The sequence below is a fragment of the Fukomys damarensis genome, unplaced genomic scaffold, assembly GCF_012274545.1.
Source record: "Fukomys damarensis isolate Sample0158 unplaced genomic scaffold, DMR_v1.0_HiC HiC_scaffold_34, whole genome shotgun sequence".
Classification (NCBI taxonomy): domain Eukaryota; kingdom Metazoa; phylum Chordata; class Mammalia; order Rodentia; family Bathyergidae; genus Fukomys; species Fukomys damarensis.
This window is the reverse complement of record NW_022900946.1, coordinates 6,946,405-6,961,458: the sequence shown is the minus strand read 5'-3', so window position 1 is coordinate 6,961,458 and position 15,054 is coordinate 6,946,405. Positions and strand designations below refer to the sequence as shown.

The 15,054-nt window shown below is 39.8% G+C and overlaps 1 protein-coding gene across 1 annotated transcript in view; it reads left to right on the top strand.

The window, feature by feature from the left end:
- The window catches only part of LOC104855771 (dynein heavy chain 3, axonemal), a 75,676-nt gene that overhangs the window by 25,389 nt on the left and 35,233 nt on the right, over positions 1-15,054 (top strand). Inside the window, 9 exon segments of the mRNA XM_033758738.1 lie at positions 4,149-4,252; positions 5,060-5,354; positions 7,441-7,620; positions 8,782-8,905; positions 8,995-9,151; positions 9,391-9,534; positions 10,094-10,760; positions 11,965-12,130; positions 13,525-13,741. Coding sequence (XP_033614629.1) covers positions 4,149-4,252; positions 5,060-5,354; positions 7,441-7,620; positions 8,782-8,905; positions 8,995-9,151; positions 9,391-9,534; positions 10,094-10,760; positions 11,965-12,130; positions 13,525-13,741 — 2,054 coding nt within the window.

Below are 15,054 nucleotides of genomic sequence, written 5' to 3'. Positions count from 1 at the left end.
TCTTGTACAATCTGGCTTTGATTGTACTTTCCTATAACCATCTTTGAAAACTTAAATTGCCTTTGTAGCCTTTCACAGGGGCCCAGGATTAAAGTTCTAAATGTGAGAGCACAAAAAAGCCTTCCCTAACTTCAAGGAACATTGTTTCCTGGGTTTTTCATGATCTAGGAGTCATGGGGTAAATAAATCTCGCAAGTAAATTTTGAAGAAACTACACTAGGGAGTATAAGGGAAACAAACAGTACTTTAGGGGTTTTCTTAAGATTAGGTTCAGTCATCTGGCAGGGATCCTTATTTGTCAACCAGGGATTGATTTGTCCAAAAAATGCTATACTTCCCTTTATTCACCCACTCATTGTGTGACTTTTGAAAAGTCACTTATTTCTCAGTTGAAGCATTGATTCTCCAGGAGCTGGAATGAGGCATATTCAGAGTTAATGAAAGTCATTTATCTTTTTGCATTTCTGCTATTCTCCCCTTTCTACCCCTGAATACAAACCAGAGTCTGGATTGCAATCACAATGCAAAGAAAATAAGAACCATTATTCTGGTGAGAACCAAACAGACCTAGGACTAACAGGTACCAAGCACCATAGTTCTTCCAGAACTATGCTAAATTCTCAATGCATACACTTTACTCTCCACAGTGATTTCTAAGCTCAACATAGAATCAGGCCCATTTTTCAGTTGTACAAATGGCAACCTTTAAAAAGTGGTAATTTCAGCCAAAGTCACACAGCTGGGAAATCCACCTTCACTCAGTTAAATCATTTCTGTTTGCCTTAACTGTTCCTAAATCAAGCCACAAATTAGCTCTAGCTAAGTATCAGTAAGGGAAAGGAGAAAGTTTTATTAACATACTTGTAGTGTCCTTTTCTTTTGTAAAAATAATTAAAATAAATAAAAATGATCAAAAAGTATCTTATGTCCATACCATCCTATCACAGATATTTCAGTTTTTTTAAAAAAATGCTCTCATTTATTCACCTGCTTTCATTTTGTTACATAATTTTCACAATGGTATGTATTCATTTTTGTTCTTTTCTATGTACCATTGTTTCTTTAAAGCATTTTCTATACTGATACTCAGTTTTTGCAGCTATCATTTTAATGACAAAAATATTCTATCCATTTTATAAGATGTAATTTTCACTGGTCTCCTATGTAGGACATATAAGATATTTCCTTGCTGTCACAGATGGTGTTGCATACTCATGTGTACAGATTATTTTCATTGTGAATTGTTTCCTTATGACAAATTCCAAGAAATGGGATTTCTAACTTAGAGAACATTTGTTAGCTCTGGGAAGCATAGTAACAGATCATTATCTAAAAGTGATGCTCCAAATTGACTCCCGTCTTTAATACCTAATGAAATTAACATCAGAATTTTTTGGGGGGGATGGTTTTTTGAGACAGGGTCTCACATGTAGTTGACTCTGATCTGGAACTCACTATGTAGCCCAGGCTTGTCTTGAACTCACATCGATCCTCCTGCCTCAGCCTTCCGACTGCTGGGATTACAGGCATGTGCCACCACGACCAGCAACATCAGAATTTTTTTAATGCAAAAATTCTCCAGCAATAACCAAAAACAGCTACAGCTTAATTCTGTAGATGTTGGAATGTGGTAGACAAAGTGAGAAACCTAGGATTCTGGTATAGTGCATCTCTCAACCCACCTCATTGCTCATTGAGCTGCTAATGTTGCTGCAGAGAGAAAAACATATGGGTTGTCCAAAGCCTAGGAGTTCTCACTGCTCCTCACCAATGTGGAGAAAAGACACTGATGGTGGCTGGGCAGCTGCAGAAAAGATCAAATAGAACCTTCAATCACGGAGGTCCCTCCATGTTGCTAAAGAACCTTGTGGGGTGGGGGAGACTCCCAGAGTTCCCATTATTCAGAATCCCATGCTAGGTGGCCATGTAAGCTGCATCCTACAGGAGTGGGGCCTGTCACAGCTCCTGTGGGGAGTGAAATGGGTTCATGGTTCAAAATAGCCAATTTCAAGGATAGAATACACATACTGTATGATATGATCCCACTTATATGACATGTATAGAACAGGTAAATCTATAAAGACTGAAAGTAGATTAAGTGATTGCTTAGTGATGGGTGGCAGAGGATAAGGCAGGAGGGGAAAGATTTGAGGAGTGACAGGTAAGAACTATTGGTGTTCCTTTTCGTGTAATGAAGTTCTAATATTTATTGTGGTGATGATTCACAAGTCTCTTATCTCCATATTCACATATCCATATATTTTTAGTCACCCATTGATTTGTACTCTTGAAATGGTTGAACTATATTGTATATGAGTTATATTTCAGTGAAACTCTAAAATGTTTATAACTGGGTTATAAAAAAGATTAAAGACCCAAAGAAACAAACTGAGAACCAAATAAGGCTATTAGTGACCTGAAAATTGAATTAGAACCAGTGAGGGAGAAAGTATATAAGGCTAGACTTCTAATAAATGTCTTAAAGGAAAATTTGAAATAATTACACATACTGTGAGAGAAAAAAATAGACATTGAATCAATTAGAGACAACATGATAGACACAAAGACCAAAAAAAAATTAATCCCTAGAGTAGGAAAGCCAGTAAATACTTTAAACAATATACAAAAAGATATAAATGTAGAAAATTTTCCTAAAATGAAGATGTTTCTGTAAATTATAAAAATATGATGTGTTCCAAGAAAAACTAACACAGAATAACTGACCAGAAAATATAACCTCATTAAATTATTAGATTTCTAGGTTAAAAGAAATTCTGTCAGGCAAGTAGTTTGTTTATTTATTTATTTATTTATTTTTGGTCGATAGAAATATTGACAGGCCTCCCTCAGCCTCTGCCCGCAACTTAAAATATAAGAAAACAATTTAAAAATGTCTGCAAAATATGATATTCTCAGCCAGATCTGTTAAAACACAAAAGCATCAGGCAGAATTCTCAGACGTGCAGAGGCTGAGAGAACTGACCAACCATACGCCTCTTCTTGAGAAAAAAAAAATGAAACTGACCAACTAAAAAATGAATCAAAACGAAGAAATTCTAAATTTTCTTTGTTAAAAGGCTTAAATCCTAAGAATTGAATTCTTTAAATACTGTATAGACCTAAGGCTAAGAAGTGGGACAATTATGGCTGCAGAACAAGACATGAACATTAAAAACCCAGACAAAGTGAAAGTTATATCATCCATAACAGCAAAATGAGCCAGAATAGAGGCAGGGAAAGGAAGATGAGGGGAACCTTTGCGTCCATAAAGAAATTGATGTCGCTGGTTCAAAACTGAAAGTGTACTTGCAAATGAAATTATATGATGTCAGGTTTTGCTTTAAAATAAGCACTGAAGGGAAGGAGAAAGGGGAAAAGAGAGCAGGAAGGAGAGAAGGGAGGAGGGAGAAAACAGTAATGGTTGGTGATGGGAAATGGATGAGTCAGGAGTTGCAAATGTTGCTGATCATTGAAGTTGGATGATAATGAGGGATCATTTATTTATTGTACTTTTCTCTTTAGTCTGTGTACTTAAGTTTTTCACAATAAAAAGTTTAAAATACAGTAACAAAATTGGATTACATGATTTTAAAAGACTCTACCTCTTTAAAGACTGGGAAATATTTTTTAAATAGAGAATCACCTTTTTAAAGTATTATATGTCAGATAATCTCTTTCTCATAAAAGAACTTGTTACCTGTCTGTTACACCATCTTCAGTATGGTTAGCAGGAGGTAGAATGGAAGGGTTGCCATCAAAAGTTATTTCTGCATGTGAGATTTTGTTTTGCTTTTTGAGATAGAATCTCACTGTGTAGTCCAGGCTGGCCTTGAACTCATTGGGATCCCCCTGTTTCAGCCTACCAAGGGCTGGGATTACAGGTGTGCCCCACCGTGCCTGGTTTTGGAGTAATTTATTGCTTTCCTTTTTTAGTTACAGTTGTTTAAATTATTTAAAAGAATTTAATAACATATAATCAACACTTCTCTTCATTCTTTAAAAAGTATAGCTTTGGTTTATGCAGTTACCAGTAAAATTTCACCACAACTAGGCCAATGTGGGTGCTGATAGTTAAGGTAGTCAGCTATGTCAGATGCACAGTGTAAACCTTGGTATGCTGATGACTTGTTCTATTTCTTTGGGTCTAGGAAGCATCTATGACTTCTTTTTCGTCAAACACGGTAGTGGACATTGGGACACATGGGCAGAATATATCACCAAAGACGAGGAAAACATTCCTGCTATTGCAAAGGTAGAAGAGAAGTACTGGCCATGGAGCTATAGTCTCTAAAAATACTCAAACTTTTTTTTTTTTTTTTTTTTTTTTTTTTTTTTTTTGCTGTGCTAGGGAAGGAACCTAGGGCCTTGCTCATGCCTGGCAAGTATTCTACCACTGAGCTAAACCCTAGCTCAAGATGTGAGCATTTTAAAGAGCTTTCTTTAGAAAAAAGATTTAAACATGAGTTAGATCGAAACATGGACCTCAAAGCATAGAACTTCCAAAGAATAGAGCTCAAAATCAGAGACCTAGATTCTTTACTCAGCCTTCATACTCCCTATCTTAGTTTACTCGACCATAAAATGAAATAAAAAATATTTAATGGATGATTGCAAAGGTTGAAGGTGGTATACATGAGCATCTGGCACATAGTCAGGTTTAGACTGGTGTTTGTTGCTGTTCTGATGATTATCAGTAATGCTGAGGAAGTTGCGGGGCTTGGTGGCACATGCCTGTAATCCCAGCATTCAGAAGGCTGAGGTAGGAGGATTGCCTCAAGTTCATGAACAGCCTGTCTACATAGCGAGTTTCCTCAACTACAGAACAGAGACAGTAATGCCTACATTTATGTGGTCTCATTTAACACAAACCAACTCTGTATATTAGTTGCTCTATTATTATTCCCATTTCACAGAGGAAGAAACTGAGGGCCCTGGGAAGTTAAAAATCCACTGGAGGTCCTAAAGATGAGGGTTGCAACTAGAATTCAAGCCCTGACCCTTGATTCCAAGACCCAGCCCGAGTCCAGGACCAACATGCCCCCGTGTCTTTGTGGTACAGGTCTCAGAGCTCATCATCCCCTCAATGGAGACAGCCCGGCAGTCCTTCTTCTTGAAAACCTACCTGGACCATGAGATCCCAATGCTGTTTGTGGGTCCCACGGGCACTGGAAAATCAGCCATCACCAACAACTTCCTTCTCCGCCTTCCCAAAAACACCTATGTGCCCAACTGCATCAATTTCTCTGCCAGGACTTCAGCCAATCAGACCCAGGATATCATCATGTCCAAGCTGGATCGGAGGTGGAAGGGTCTTTTTGGCCCTCCCACAGGGAGGAAATCAGTGGTGTTTGTGGGTAAGGCATTGGCCTAGGTCTGGACACAACTGGGCTCTTCTACTCTATGGCAGACCAGAGCTTGTAGGGCCACTGTTCAATCCTTTTCCTCTTTCTAGGAAATAAAATATTTGTAGTTAATATAATCTAGTATTCCTTCCCTCTCCTTCTCTTCCTCTCTCATCTCCTTCCCTCCTGCCTTCCCTTCTTTCCTTCCTTCCTTCTCTGCTTCCCCATCTTTCTCTCTCTCCTTCCTTTCTTCCTTCTTTCTTTCCTATGAGTAGTAGTTCTAGAAGATTCTGTGGTGACATTTCCAGGAGCAACATATACTTTGTGATAACCTCCTTCTTTCACTTTGCACTAGATAAGTATATTATCAGTACACAAACCTATTCGTTGCTAAATAAATATTTTAAAAATAAGAATACTGCAAAAAAAAAAAAAAAGGCTGAGATTTAGCTCAATGGTTCCGCTGCCTGCCTCACAAGCAAGAGGACCTAAGTTCGATCCCTACTACCAAAAAAAAAAAAAAGAACACTGAATTTTTTTTACAAAGCACTTCCTCATTTATTTCATTTGAGCCTCTGAACCCAATGAGGTTATTAATTATTATTATTATTTTGTTAGTCAATTAATTCAGGCTCCAAAAGGTTAGATTCCCTATTCAGGGTCAAACATCTAGAAAATGCTGGAACCATGATCCAAACCCAGATCTTGGTGTCAGACATAGTATATTTTCCACTATCTGATTTCTGACTTGGGGAGTTCTCATACTGCACCACTCTTCTGAGTTACCCCATGACTCCTCTTTAAAACTCATGTATTAATTGTAAATGTTATATGCATTTATCTCCTTGACAACTAGCATCAGCTCCTGAAAGACTTAATAGCAGCTTCCTATTTTACTTATTTTTCTTTTTGTTTCTTCCTCCTTTCCTTCATTCTAATCTCCTTCCTTAGTTTTATGGTGTCCCCCAAAACAATTTAAAGTTTGCAGCCAAACACATTTGGGTTCCATATCACTTTTTTTTTTTTTTTTTTTTTTTTTTTTCAGAACGTAGGACCTTGTTTTTACAAGGCAGGCACAGTGCCACTGAGCTAAATCCTCAGCCCTTCCAAAATCACTTTTAATGCAAACAATAGTGCAGCTTAGCCTCCCTGACCTGAGGGACTTTACAGTCAATATTTTGATTAGATGGAATAAAAGTCTCTTGGCACAAACTGGATACTCAATATTTGTTGAATAAAAATTAAAAGAGCTTCCATTTATGGCATGCTTCCTGTGTGCCAGCAATGAGCAGCGTTTATTGGGTAAAACATCATCCCTACCTCAAGAAAGCACATAATCTATTTTGCCATTTTGGTTTCACTTACAAAAACCCTGGCCCAGCTGGGTGCAGTAACATAAGCCTAAAATCTCAGCTACTCAGAAGGCTAAGGCAGGAGGATCCCAAATTCCAGGCCAGCCCAGGTCACTTAGTGAGACCCTGTCTCAGAATTTTAAAATATAAAAAAAGGGCTAGAGATGTAGCTCAATGGTAAAGCATGTGCTTAGCATGTGTGAGCTCTTGGATTCAATCCCCATCACCACTAAAACTCTTTAATACATGCAATATGAGACCCATATCACATTTGTGAGTACCTGTACTAGCAGCTACTTGCAAGGTGGAGGCAGAAGGAAGACTGAATCCAGGAGTCTGAGGCTAGGCTGGGTAACATAGCAAGACCCCCATTAAAAAACAAAGAATCTATTGGCTTGGGAGTTCACCTTCACTGTCATATATCTCTAGCAATTAACAAAATGCCTAACATAGTGTAGGCATCAGTATGTTTTGGTTGAAGGAAATGAGACAAATTAAATGCCTGCCTGTCGATGCCAGTCCACACATCTATCATCATGAGCAGAGATCGCAATAAGGTAGAAGAGCCAGGGACCCAGGAAAACCCTCCCCATCTGGCTAGGTTGTTCACTGACTGAACCTTGCATTGAGTGTGGATGAAACATCTGTGCACAGACTCTTCTGTGGGGGAAATACTTATCCATTACCTCCTGTGAGAGCAGAGGATCAATGGACTTACAGTATGTGTCTGTGGCTTCTTTCCACAGATGACCTCAACATGCCAGCCAAAGAGGTGTATGGGGCACAGCCCCCCATCGAACTCCTGAGGCAGTGGATTGACCATGGTTACTGGTTTGACAAGAAAGACACAAGCAGACTGGACATTGTGGATATGCTACTTGTGACAGCCATGGGTCCCCCTGGAGGAGAAAGGAATGACATTACTGGTATGTGAAGGAGAGAGCCCAGCCTCTTATTCAGCACAGCTGGCCTACGGGGCACTGAGCTGAGAGGGCATGGAGCAAAATGTGTTTAGGACATAGCTGGAGGGCTTTAAATTAGCTCGGGACTTCATATTGGAAGCTGTGTGCATAAAATGGAAAGATGACAAAAGGATGGAAGGAATCTGGCTAGGTGCAAGGAACAAAGTGAATGTCGTATCAAGAGGAAAGTTTGGTGTGGCAGGCTTGTGTTTCAGGAGACAGGCTCGTTCTGAGGTCAATCAAGGGTGCATGCAGAGTCACTTTTAATATTTGTTACAATTCTTCAGGTTGCCAAAAATAGAATACCTAACTCCAAGTGGCCTACAAAATGAATGATAATATAGCAGGCAGGCAGGCAGGCAGACAGACAGGTAGATAGGTAGATTTTCTTACCTATTATCTAGAAGTTCTGGAAAACATTTAAAACAATGAGATTTTTAAAAACCAAAGTAGAAATGAAGGCAGGTACTGCAACGTGGACGAATTTTAAAAACATTAGGATAAGTGAAATAAGTTGGTCATAAAAGAACAATATTGTATCATTCAATTCATATAAGATACTCAGAGTAGTCAAATTCATACAGATAATAGAATGGTGACTGCCAGAGTCTGGAAGGATGGAGAAATGGAGACTTGGTGTTAAATGAATTTCATATGAGGAAAATCAAAAAGTTTAGAGAATGGATGTGTTGATGTCTGCAAAACAATGTGAATGTTCTTGATGACACTAAACTATAAAACTATGAATTTTTGGACTATTTTATAATGATCATGTGTTGCCTTTGTGTTTCAAAGACAATCTTAAGCACTAGACCAGCATTGTATAGGACTTCTGTAATCATAGTGATAGTCTGTATCTGTCTGTGCTGAGCAGTACAGTACCCACTGGTCACATGGGGCTGAGAAGCACTTGGAGAGTGGTGAGACTGTGGAAATCCATCTGTAATGCTACTGAGTATTAATTAACTTCAGTTTAAATAGCTACATATGGCTAGAGGCTGACACACTGGATGGCATAGCTGCAGAACACGTAGGTGGAGGTAAAACCAACTTTCCCGTATCCTAACACCACTAAGTCCTGGAAGTGTGAGTGTGTGCAAGCTTGAGTGTGCATGTGTTTTCCAGGACGATTCACTCGCCATCTGAATATCATTTCCATCAGTGCCTTTGATGATGACGTTTTAACCAAGATTTTCTCTTCTATTGCTGACTGGCACTTTGGGAAGGGGTTTGATGTGATATTCTTAAGGTAAGAGGTTCTTACGTCTTCCTAGATATTCGCTAGGGGTCCCATTTCTGGTCTGTTCTTGACTGATCTGCCTTTTTCTTCCTCCAAAGGTATGGAAAGATGATGGTACAGGCTACCAAGACAATTTGTAAAACTGCAGTAGAGAACTTTTTGCCAACTCCCTCCAAGTCACATTACGTCTTTAACCTGAGGGACTTCTCACGAGTGATCCAGGGGGTACTGCTCTGCCCTCACACCCACCTGCAGGTCAGCCACTATCATTTCAGTCACTGTTAACATCCCAGCAATATCTTTGCATATGCAATGACAGTGGTAGTAGCTAGCCTTTATTAAGTACTTTGTCTACGTTGGGCATCATGCAAAGTGTTTTACCAGCATTATCTCCTTTACTCCTCACCTCAACCCCAAAATTTAGATACTGCTTGAGAACTACCATTTTGGGCATCATGTTTCATCCACTCAAATAATTAACTCTGGATTTTTAGGATGTAGAAAAATTGGTCCGCCTTTGGATACATGAGGTTTATCGAGTCTTTTATGACCGTCTGGTTGACATGGAAGACAGACAGGTGTTTTTCAACATGGTGAAGGAAACCACCTCCAATTGCTTCAAGCAGACCGTGGAGAAGGTCAGTCAGATACTTTGATCATTTGACCTCAGAAATGGTCTCAAGAGTTTGATCAGATTCCAGGCTCTCTTCCCAGTAGAGACTCACCACTCTGCTCTTTGAATCTCAGGAAATGGTATTGCATGAGTCAGCTAGTCGCTTGATTTGGTCATACTTTACTTGGTCCAACTTCTTTTGAAGTGGTATTAAGGACTGAATACAGAATTACACACCCAGGCCTTTTTATTTAGAGACAAGTTCTTTCTAAATTGTCTAGGCTGACCTTAAATCTGCAATTCCCCTGCCTCAACTTCCCAAGTAGCTGGGATTATAGGTGTACACCACAATATCTGATGCACATTCTTCCTTTAATGTCCTTTCATCATAGAATTTACAACAATCAGATTAACGTACTATGTTAAAGAAATAAGGAAATAAACAAACCTGATGACAAACCATGACTTGAGCTATGTGCTTAGAAGAAGAAAGTGCATCTCCCCTTCCCTCCTTTCACACCTCCCACTGCCAGCTTGGTTAGACCACAGGCTGAATGCCCAGCTGACATTTACCTTTCTCACAGGTGCTTATCCACTTGTCACCCACTGGAAAGATAGTTGATGACAACATTCGTAGCCTCTTCTTTGGGGATTTCTTCAAGCCAGACAGTGATAATAAAATCTATGATGAGATCACTGACCTGAAACAGCTGACAGTGGTCATGGAGTACTACCTGGAAGAGTTCAACAATGTCAGCAAGGCTCCTATGTCCTTGGTCATGTTCCGGTTTGCCATTGAACATATCTCCAGGATCTGCAGGGTCCTGAAGCAGAACAAAGGCCATTTGCTCCTGGTGGGGATTGGGGGCAGCGGGCGGCAGAGTGCCACTAAACTGTCCACATTCATGAATTCATATGAGCTATACCAGATTGAGATCACAAAGAACTACACGGGCAATGACTGGCGGGAAGACCTGAAGAAGATCATGCTGCAGGTCGGGGTGACCTCCAGGAGTACTGTGTTCCTCTTCACTGATAATCAGATCAAGGATGAGTCATTTGTTGAGGATATCAACATGCTTCTAAACACGGGAGACGTGCCCAACATCTTCCCAGCTGACGAGAAGGCTGACATTGTGGAGAAGATGCAAATGGCAGCCAGAACAGCAGGAGAGAAGATCGAAGTCACTCCTCTTTCTACGTACAACTTCTTTATAGAGAGGGTGAAAAAGAACCTACACATTGTGCTTGGTGAGAGGCAGCAAACGCAGTTTGCCCCCTTAAAAAAACAAAAAACAAAAAACATGTGTTTTAGGTTCTTCTCGGTACCCTAATCCCAGTGCCCTTTCAATGGTCCCATTATTGATCCAACCAAGGCACCAGCCAGGGTTCAGCCTGGAGTTCTAGCAATGTTTCCCACTCCTCCTGAACCTGTTCTACTGTCTTCAGTTCTCTGAGAATGTGTCTTAGCATATTGACCATGCCTATAACAGTACCTGGTACTGTCTTTGTGAATGATGCCCTCAATCTATCCAGAAGCCTAGCAGCTGTGTTGAATACTTCTTTGTCATGATGAAGTCCCATTGATTTTTTACATCCTCCCTGTCTCTCATATCCACCTTCTGATCTCCATTTCCACCACCCTCACATTAGCTAAGCCACTATTATCTTGCCCAGACCTCACCTCTAAAACTTTCTAACTGTTTTATGTCTGTTTTTGTCTGTTCTAGACTCAGTTTCACTGAGCCAGGAAGATTCTTTTATCATATTGCACATAAGATCATTGCATATGTGTGTGAGTTTGCACATATATGCATACCACACATACATGCACACAGAATACTGAAATTGCTTTCTGTTAAGATAAGGACTAAAATTTCTAACCTGTGGTCTTAGGAGCCCATCTTATATCAAACCAAGCTTCCCCTCTCTCTGTTCTTCGTCCACACTGATCTCCCCACATTTCCACCTATGTAACATGCTTCCTCCTACCACACTGAGTTTAAGTAAATACTGAATGGAATTGGGGATGTAGAACTTGAGCTTTGTGGTTGGCTGGAGATGGGGAAAGAAACAAGCTGATGGCAGCTTCTGTGAGTAACTGTGACTTCCTTATGTCTGAGTTAGCATAGATATAGCAAGAGGGCCACAGAGCTCTAGCCACTCTGACTAAGGCACCCCAAGGATCTGGAAGAAACAGTACTGTGTGAGGGAGGTTAGTCATAAGGCTATTGTGATATACTGAGATTTCATCTCAGAGTTATATGAAAATACCCCCTGATTTCCCTGAGCTGCCCAGGCAGTTGAGATGCCTACTCATCTCTATACCCCTGGAACATCAAAAGAAGCATAACCCCCCACCAGCTCCCCACCTTAGTATACGAGTATCCCTGGAAATGCTTATCTGTTCCCCTGCCTTGGAAGAAGGGAATTAACAAAGCTTACTTTTCATCAGCCATGAGTCCAATTGGGGATGCATTCAGAAACCGCCTGCGGATGTTCCCTTCATTGATCAATTGCTGTACAATTGATTGGTTCCAGTCCTGGCCTACTGATGCCCTGGAGTTGGTGGCCAACAAATTTCTAGAGGATGTGGAGCTTGATGACAAAATTCGAACAGAGTAAGTGTTAGCTGCATTTTAGTACCTTGAATATTTCAAGCTGAAAATCTAGATGCTTGTTCTCTCCATAATGTTGTTTCAGATTTCTTAATTTACATATAGAAAATATCTTACTCTTAAACTGTATTGCATTTAGACATTAATAAAGCACCTTTTATGAAAATAATGAAATATCATTCAGAATAGTCTTGGAGATGCACTGTTGTCCTAAATATGAGGACCTGATATAATAATTTAGTTATATCAGTAGTCTTTGAACATGCATTCTCGGAGGAATGAGCTTGCTGTCAAGGAGATGAAGTGGTCTTTGTAAGGGTGAAAAAGGTTTATTCTTTTATGTAAAAAGCACAGATATGCAAAAATGCCCACTCATTTACACATTAGTTTTGGCTGGAGTAAGGAAAGTGATGAGAATGTCTACCACCCCGAGTGTCCCAAGAAGGCAGAGATCATGCTGATTTGTCTCCCCCATATCCTTAGTATTCACCAAGTGCCTGCTACATAGTAAGTTCAGTTACTGTTTATTAAATGAATTGGTGAAGTAGGCAAGATTAGGGTGTCATTGGTCTTACATTCCATTTTGAGACTTTTAAACTTTATTTCTGTAGATCAGAAAATCTTTAACCTGGACTCATGGGTAAAATTTATTTGGTGAATATGTATGGAGATAAATTACTATCATTTCTACAGATATATAAGTGATATTATATATTTCCTTTCATAAAGAAGAAAGGCAATAAACCCCAGATCAACTGTCTGGGCCTGTGACCTTGTTACTTGTGGTAATCACAGCTCTTTTCACAACTTAGTTACTGCAAATACCCATGTGTAACACTTCCTTCAAAATTATATTGGTTTCTAGGCCTCCTGCTGAGTCTTGTTATTTAATACTGTGGCTGGAAAACTATAGTCCATGAGCCAAGTTCAATTCACAGCCTGTTTTTGTCTGTAAAATTTTATTGGAACACATCCATGGCCATTCACTTACACATTATTTATGGCTGTTTTTGAACTACAGCTGTGGATCTGAGTAGTTGTGACAAGCACCGTGTGGCCCCAAATCACTAAAATATTTACTATCTGATCTTTTCCAGAAAAAGTTTATGGACTCCTAACTTAATGTATTAATAAAGAACCATGTGTATTACTTATATTGCAAATTCAGTTTTCAACATATTCTGAAAAGTGTGTTTCAGTGTAATTGGCTTCCTTGGTAATCCTATATATCCTATGCATTTTGAAACATTATTCTGAACACCTGTTGACCTGTTGGGTTGTAGTGAGCCATAGCCAGTGTATGTACCTTCTCATACCCTCATATTTTTCTCCAAAGGTGTACTAGATTTTCTTGTAGGAAATAGAGTCCCATCTAACAGTCATGGTATCTTTGGCAGGGTCGTCTCCATGTGTAAATACTTTCAAGAAAGTGTGAAGAACCTGTCACTTGATTATTATAACACACTTCGAAGACATAACTATGTTACCCCCACTTCCTACCTTGAACTGATTCTAACCTTCAAGACACTCCTGAATAGCAAGAGGCTTGAAGTGGACACGATGAGGAACCGATACCTGACAGGCTTGCAGAAACTGGACTTTGCAGCTTCCCAGGTGAGTATTGCCCAAACAGAACAGAGAAGAAGAGGGCCAGAATGCAGCAAATGTGGCAGGGCACTTGGTCAGGTGCTGCACTTGAGGGCACCAAATAAAGACAGGATCCAATCTGAATTTGCAAAGCTCACTTTGCTTGCCTCATTCTAATCCTGGCCCCATAAGATCCTGTCTTTGTTTATGATTTTAATATCTTGCTCATCATGGGGGTTTTTTTCATTGATTTTTATTTCTTAAAACATTCAATGAAGTATTATTTATTTTAAGCAGAGTATTCTGTGTTCCCTTAAAAGTACCTGAGATGAAGGTTTTTGTCTTTGTAGTGTCAGATCTGGGTCCAAATTCCTACAGTACAACTTAGCAGCTACAGAACCTTCAACATATTGTTTTACCTGTTGAGGGCTCTTCTAGACAAGGATGATAATTGTAAATACAGCCTTCAGTGAAATGCCTGCCATATGAGTTATTAATTAGTTTGTGCTCGGGGCCACTTGACAAACTGTCTAAAATTAGAGCCATGTTATAAGATGGATTTTTAGCATCAATAAGGAACTATGGCAACAGAATGATTAGCAGTGAGTTAACCTATGGCTATATACAGCAAACCCTTGAACATTATAACACAGGGATTGGAGAGAACATCAGAGGTGGCTTCCGCCATCTTCTCTGAGGGAGGGTGTGAATTGAACTCAGTGTCCTGGCTTTTAGAAGGATGTTGAAAACTAAAGTCACCCCAAACAAGGGTGAGCAAACTGTTGTTTTGGGAGCAGAAGTGGGACCAAAAACCATCTAGGCCATAAAAGGAATGACAGTGGCAGTTAACATTCCTTGAACTCTACCAGACAGTCCATTTTGAGTGTGAGAAAAGTACTATTTTGAACTCCATTACATACAAACAAAGAGACTGGCCCATGATCGCACAGCCTGGTGAGTGGTTGGACCAAAACTGAAGCTCAAACCTGCTTGACTCCAGGACTTGTGTTCCTAACCAGGCCAGTGGGCCATGCCCTGGCACCCACACAGGCTCGCTGATGACAGTGGGTACAAGGTCATGAAGATCCTCTCCAAATACTTGAAATCCAATCCCATGTGTCTGAGCAGCCTTACAGGGTGGAGTCAGCACCATGGGGTGAAAATTGTAGTGTGTAAATTCAGCCTCTTCCACAGAAAAATCTGATGAGTTTAGTTGACTGAAAAATGGCACAACACTCCTGATAGGTGTTGAGCTCCTGTCATTAGAGATGTTTAATCAGAGATCAGAAGAACCTTTGGTGGAAATATTTTAGAGACATCAGGTTTTATCTTAGTTATTT